Source organism: Aptenodytes forsteri, unplaced genomic scaffold (assembly GCF_000699145.1).
Source record: "Aptenodytes forsteri isolate BGI_AS27 unplaced genomic scaffold, ASM69914v1 Scaffold95, whole genome shotgun sequence".
In the NCBI taxonomy this organism is placed as follows: domain Eukaryota; kingdom Metazoa; phylum Chordata; class Aves; order Sphenisciformes; family Spheniscidae; genus Aptenodytes; species Aptenodytes forsteri.
Window position 1 is genome coordinate 1007674 of NW_008794624.1, and position 7152 is coordinate 1014825.

The 7152-nt window shown below is 52.8% G+C and overlaps 1 protein-coding gene across 1 annotated transcript in view; it reads left to right on the forward strand.

Moving 5' to 3' along the window:
- The first annotated feature begins 5365 nt into the window (after positions 1 to 5365).
- The window catches only part of LOC103894015 (dimethylaniline monooxygenase [N-oxide-forming] 2), a 5474-nt gene continuing 3687 nt past the window's right edge, over positions 5366 to 7152 (forward strand). The window contains exons 1-4 of the mRNA XM_009273320.2: positions 5366 to 5512; positions 5817 to 6005; positions 6374 to 6536; positions 6947 to 7092. Coding sequence (XP_009271595.1) covers positions 5381 to 5512; positions 5817 to 6005; positions 6374 to 6536; positions 6947 to 7092 — 630 coding nt within the window. The 5' untranslated portion in view covers positions 5366 to 5380. The remainder of the gene's footprint in view (positions 5513 to 5816; positions 6006 to 6373; positions 6537 to 6946; positions 7093 to 7152) is intronic.

Below are 7152 nucleotides of genomic sequence, written 5' to 3' on the forward strand. Positions count from 1 at the left end.
CCCCCAGTTTATGTACTGAGCATGACGTCACATGGTATGGAATGTCCCTTTGGCCAGTTTGGGTCAGCTGTCCTGGCTGTGCCCCCTCCCAGCTCCTTGTGCACCTCCAGCCTTCTCAGTCAGTAGAGCATGGGAAGCTGAAAAGTCCCTGACTAGTGTAAGCACTGCTCAGCAACAACTAAAACATCGGTGTGTTATCAACATTGTTCTCATCCTAAATCCAAAACACAGCACTGTACCAGCTACTAGGAAGGAAATTAACTCTATCCCAGCCAAAACCAGGACAGTGACCCGTGTCTTCAAAGGTAGGAGGGCTAACACGAGCTCTCCCATGTACCAAAATATAGTTCAAACTGGACACGTCTTGTCCCCTCCATGCACCAAGAGGGATTTCAGTCCTTGGAGACCCCGAAGCTCACTTCAAAGTGGATGAGGAAGCATTTCTATGGCTCAGACTTCCCAAGTTATTTCACTTTAGCTGAGCTACAGCAACACAAGTGCATGATTGGTCCAAGCTACATGCAAGTTCATGACATCTACCTTAAATCAGGTTTTTTTGCCCATTAAGCTGATGCTTTTAAGCTAATGCTTTGTACCCCGCCTGCTGCAAGCTGAGAGCATGTACTCTGTTCCTTACCATGACTCAGCTGATGTGCAGTCCTGCACCTGAGCCTGCAAACCATGGTCTAAACTAGGTTGTTCAAGACAGTATTTTCTCTCTAAAATATTTTAGAAGTCAGAGCACAGAGATGGATATGTAAACCTGGATGCACAGATAAGAGTTGTCTTTAAGATACAGTGGTGGATCCATCCTGGCAGAATTCACTGCTCTTTGAGGGACAGGGTGGTTTGTCCACCATGACTACCAGAGGAGAAGAGTCCCATGGCCCCATAAGAGCAATTCTTTGCAATTATTTGGGTGAGGAAAGAAACCTACTGGTGTTTTTTGTTGTTTGTTTGTTTTAAATAAAAATAATAATAATAACCTCCCACTGGGCTGATGTGGAGGGCTGCATCAAGGCTCCTCCACAGAGCCAGGGAAACTCGGGGGTTTGTCTTTGGGATGGTGCGCTCTGCAGCTTGCATGGCCCATCTCACCCCACATCATCTGCCTGTGCCCTGACAGCACAAATCTGTAAGAGCAGGAAAAAGTGCAGGTGAATTCGTACCACTGTGGAGGGCTGGTCTCTGGCAAATTGCCATTGCTGAGCTAAATCCAGTGATAAGCCTTTCCTGCCACCCCGGGGGAGGGTTTGCCACATTTTGCATTGCTGAATGAGTTCTCAAATCCCCCCAGGAGTTAATCTCTGCAGGACACTCTCCTCTTTTCTAGGCTTGTGTTGGTTGCCTCCTCAGTCCGTCATGGAGAAGGAAGTAAACGAGAAGAAGAAAAACCAAGTGCAAAGGTAAGCCAGTCCCTGGAGCCCTGAAGGTTTTTCAGTGGATTGAAAAGCCCCTGGAGTTTGGGGGGCAGCAACACAGCTCACACTCTGTGGCTGCTCCCTGCATGTATAGTGGAGGCGAGGGAGGGATGCCCAGATCCAGCCACCCCCTTATTCACTTGTACTGAGCCAACATAACCTTTGATTTGATGCTGATATTTTGCCTGTTGATGATGGGAATAAATTAATTCAGAGTAGTCAAGACTAAAGCTTGCTTGGGAGTTGGGGAAGTGTGCCAGGGTCCCCAGAGACTGAGAGAGAAAATAGCAGAGAAATTAATGGTAATAAATGCAATGTAATTCAACAGGGGCAAAAAAAAGCCAACCCGAGGTGTACATACAAATTGTCTCACCTCTCAGCATGGGGATCTGAATCACTGAGAATAGGTGTCAGCACATTGGCACATAGTTCACCGGCAGGCAAAAGGTCAAATCAGAGGCTAAGAATTATTAGGAAGTGAATGAGATAAAACCAGGAAACTAGGCAATATATTAATCATGGTTCATCTAGATTGCTGTAGTAGGAAAGGTATAGAGGGGTGAAATACAGAATTGCACAGAACAATTGCTGTATAATACAAGGCTAAACAGCCGAAGGTGAGAGATAAGTGGTGAATTCTGCAGGGAAGGTGAACTGGAAGCAATTCTTCAATTCACCACACATTTTTGCAATACTCAGTGGAAATTAATGTGAGGGAAACTAAAGGGTGCCGTCTTTCTCATGCTGCATGTGACTCCTCTGCAGAGAGCAAAGGGAAACTAGTTAAAAAAAAAACAAAAACAAAACAAACCAAACTGGTTTGACAAGGTCCTTCGACCTTTAGAAAAGGTCCACCAAAGTGAAGAGAGGGGGTCCAGGTACAACTTGTGGGTGATAAAGTAAAGGACCAGCTGATGCACGCAAGAAAGATGTGTACCAGAGCCAGCATCACTTTACATGTGCTGTGTCACGTGCAGGATTCGGGACCGGACAGACCCTGGTTCCCACTGCATTTATGCCCAGTCCTTTCCTAAGAGGAACCCAGTTGCGTTTGGATGTAATAACAACGCAGATGCAGAGCATTTGACCTCCAGTTCCTCTCAGCCCCACTGACACCAATCCTTCTCCCACCTCTTTTTCTTCTCCAATTCATTAAGGTTCGGTCTGTCCTTTGACGAAGTCCTTAAAACTGATTGCCTGGTCTACATGGACAAGCTCGCCTCCTTCATCAGTGCCAAGCCCAGCGTGCTGGGGCTGCTCTGCAGAGACCCCCAGCTGGCCCTCACAGTTTTCTTTGGCCCCCGCACCACCTACCAGTACCAGCTGGGGGGCCCCAGGCACTGGGAGGGGGCACACCAGGCCATCCTCACCCAGTGGGACCAGACCCTGAAGCCCACAAGAACGCAAGTCCCTGCCGGCTCCTCCGGCCCCTGCTCTTCTCTCCTGACTGTTGGAGTTTCTCCTGCTCCTGGCCGCCCTGGTTTTTGGTTTCCAGTAGATTTTAGAGCCTGTTTAAGTTTTTTCTTGTCCTTGGGGATGTTATCTCAGGTCAGACAGTTCCACAGAGTGCCACAGGACAGGGGGAAAGGGATTTCAACCGATCACAACAAATTTAACCAGCAGCACAAACCTCTCTCTGCTCCAGCTCACCCTCAAGCACAGCTTTGCAGAACTGATTAGCCAGGGATGGCAGCCTCCCCCCAGCATTTATTACGCCTCTGCTGCTCTCCTGCCTGCTGCCATGAGCAGAGCATGGCTGCGTGGCATGGCCATGCCTGGACCACGCTCACCAGGATGCGGTGAGGACAAGACTAGCAAAAATGGCTTTGGGTGTCACAGATGGAAAGGAGCACAGGTACCCAGCCCTGCCCCAAATCACCCGGGAATTGGGGTCTTTAGTCCAGCAAGGGTTTATCTGGGCTGGGTACACAGGTCAGGCTGTCCCTTATTCCAACCTTAAACCCTATGACCCAAAAATCCCAGTTTGGGTTGAATCGATGCATCTTTCCAGTGAAAGGGCCCTGGCTGCGGTGGTTTGTCACCCCGGCGACCAGGGCTGGTACCCTGCCAGGTTGAGCATTCCTGGCTCCACTTCCCTGCATTCCCCACCACCAGACAATCCTGGGGCTTCATTTCGTGTGTGGGGAGACTTTCAATCAATAAAATTTCATCGGCTGTGGCAGAAGCGTGCTGCAGGCTGCCACCTTGTCGTCTCCCTGTGTGCTCGAGAAGACTTAGGGGGTCCTGTGCCTGGGCTGGGGCTGTGCCAGCAGGTGCCGTGGGCAACCCACAAGCCTGGGGTTGCAAGGGCTTTCATTGGCCACCAAAAATTAGGCTGCACTGTGCACCGTGTCCCCCATCCATGCCATCTGCTGGCATGCAGGCAAAGAGAGCGTGTTTTGCTGATTTCCCGGGGATGCCAAGTGAGCACTTGCCCAGCACAGGCAGCACACAGGGGAATGGATCAGGACAACCCCAAGCTGCTGCCAGGGTTGAGGCTGCAGCGAGCTGCAGCATGGGAGTCCTTGCAAGCATGGCCCCCTAGGGATTATGGTCTGGATTTCCACACAGCACCGCCACAGGGAGGTTGGGAACTTTCTGCCAGCGCATTTAAGCACAGCAGAGTGGGGGAGTGCGGGTGTAAAGGTCGGTGGTGCAAGAGCCACGGCAAGCTGCCTGGACTTCAGCCTTTCTTTTAAATCTGCGTCTAGAGAAACTCGAAGCAAAGTTCGGCCAAAGCCTGAGCAGCAAAGGCACGGCATTGCCCCGCAAGGTTTGCTCCTCGTTTCTCTCCATCTGGGTTTTGCAGGCTTTAAAAGCGGGCAGCCAGCTCTCCAGGGTTTTGGCGTTCGCCGCCAGCTTTGCCTCGCTGCTGGCAGGAGGAGAGGGGGTGTCGCGGGGACCCTCCGGAGCAAAGCCATCTGTTGGCAGCGCCGGAAAAGAGGGGTGACTTTAGTATCCTGGGCACGTCGCTACCCTTTCCCAAAGCCAAGGGAGGCTCCGGAAATGGGGGGCGGGTGAGTGTTGGTATGTCCTGCCCTGTTCCTGCAGATCAAGGAGTGGCTCAGGCTAGGCTTTTGGATGCAGAGGGGTTTTTTTGCACCTCCCCCGTTTTTCCCTGGCTCTCTGCAATTTCCTCCAGTTCCTGTTTATGTTAACTTACTTTTTGACACAAAACAGGTAGGAAAAAAGTTATAAATTACTCTTTCTTCAGACTCTGCAGTAGGAGCGTTTGTTATCTAATCAAAGTTCACATGGGTTCATTTTTTTCCTAGTTTCTTTGCTTTCCAGTCAAGCTCGATGCAGCTCAGTTTACACATCCCGAGCTTCGAGTTCCTCCCATTTATAGCCTGCGTTTCCTGGGTTTCTTACCTTTTGTATATTCTGTAATCCCAGCCGCACTTTCATGGTCCTGTCTAACTTCTGAGTCACCGCGCCATGCTCCTGCTCAGTCAGGCATCACTTTTTGTTTTCAAGAGAATGCTCTTTAATGGGAAATTAAAAAGGAAAGCGTGAAAACGAGCCAGCTTAGCTGAAATTGTTTCTTGAAAAGGTTTCAAGAGGATCACTTTGTGCAGGCAGAAGCAGATAGCTGTGAGCCCCTTCCCCTTCTTTGCATGCCCTGGTTTGGGCCAGGAAAGGAAATAAATAGAAGCGGTGGCACAGCAAGGTTTAAAAGTACCTCCTTTTCCCCAGCCTGCAGGAGGGGAATCTCTGGGCCCTTAGTGTGGGCTTAACACAGCGGGAAGGGTAACGAGCAGTGTCCGTCTATAATGCTCGAGTCAGAAGCTGGTGATGGCTTTCTCCAAGGACAGTTTTCCTCCATGGACACCTGCAGCCAGAAAAGACCGGGGGTGTTTTGCTGGGGATTGGAAGAAGGGACTAGGGTTTCTGCTAATCCCTGGGCTATTTTATTTCCAGTTGCTCACACACCAGCCCGTTGCTGGCTGCAGGACAGCATGGTGCGGCGTGTGGCCGTTATCGGGGCCGGCGTCGGCGGGTTGGCCTCCGTCAAGTGCTGCCTGGACGAGGGGCTGGAGCCTACCTGCTTTGAGAGAAGCGAGGACATCGGGGGGCTCTGGCGCTATGCGGTCAGTGGGCTCTGCCTGCACGGGGAGGATTGTCCCTGAGTTTGTCCCCTCCCTTGGATGCCCTTTTCCTGCAGCAAAGAGGAAAGGGTGGCCATGCCCTTGGGGACCATCCCTGTCCCAGGCACAGGGCTCCCCCTGACTCCAAGATGGAGAAGGAAATGGAGGGAGCAGAAGCCATGGTCACCAGGTGCTAGTCCTGGTTTTCTCCTTGTACCCAAATACAAGAAGGAAAAATACTCAGATACTTTGGGGGGAGAAAGTCATTCCCCGCACACCTGCAAATGGCACTGCTGGCTTCACACAGGACTCCATGGATGGCGGGAGGGTCAGCGTGTACCGCTCGGTCATCACCAACACCTCCAAGGAGATGTCCTGCTTCAGCGACTTCCCCTGCCCGGAGGATTTTCCCAGTTTCCTACCCCACAGCCTCCTCCTGGAGTACTTTCGGATGTATGCCCGGCACTTCGACCTCCTGCGGCACATACACTTCAAGGTGAGCGGGGACCCCAAACGCCATGGGGAGAAGAGCCATCAGTGGCTGCAGATACCAGGGCATTGCCCAGGTGGGACGGGACAATGCCAGGTGCGATCCCGCGAGGACTATGTGCCTTTTGCATCCTGAACACAGCCTTTTTGGCCCCATGTTTTAAATTAGGCTGCTCGAACATGGGCTGCCTGGTGCATCCCCCCTGTCAATGCCATCACCAGGGGAAAGGTGCAGGGTGGGATTTAACAGCTTCAGAGATGACATGCATCTCCGGGGTCCCAGCCTGCCCGCAGCAGCCCCAGCCCTTTGCAGGCAGGTCCTCTCCGAAATGCAGTGCAGCCCCTGACTGCTGTTTTGTTGGGCCTTGGTGCAAGACGACAGCTCTCAGCGTGAGGAAGTGCCCAGATTTCGCCACCTCGGGCCAGTGGGAGGTGGTCACTGAGACCGGTGGCGTCCAGGAGTCGCACATCTTCGATGCCGTCATGGTTTGCACCGGCCATTACCAGGAGCCCTACTTACCATTGGCTTCTTTCCCAGGTAAGCCCTGCCTCAGCAGCAGGATGGGCTGGGGCAGCCCCCCGGGGATTTCACCCATCACCCATGGGTCCCTTGGCTGCATTTTCCTCTGTGAGCCTGCCTGCTCCACGAAGCCCCCACACTGGAGCAGGTGGGACCTCACCCCATGGAAATGGCAGGGGGCATTCCCGGGAATGGGAAAAACACCTTGTAAAGATGCAGCCAGGCTCTTGCATGAGAATTTGCAAAACAGGACCAAGCCGAGGAGGTGCAGGAGGGTGGCATCACCCAGGGAGCCAAGACCTCCACGGGCTTCTCAGCTGCAAGCAGAGGTGGGAGGTAGAGAGTCGGGGGCTGCAGAGGGTCCGGGCACAAGGCTGGGACAAGCAAATATATCTGGCAGTAGGAGATGCTCCCTGCTCTCTGCCTAGGTATCAACACTTGCTTCAAAGGCCAGTACCTCCACAGCCGGGAATACAAAGATGTGGAGGCTTTCCGGGGAAAGCGGGTCCTTGTGGTCGGCATTGGCAACACCGGCGGCGACCTCTCTGTGGAGCTGAGCCGCGTGGCTGCAAAGGTACAGCTCTGCGGCGGGGGCCCCCCCGGGCCCGGGCCCCACAAACGCCTGGGGCTGGGG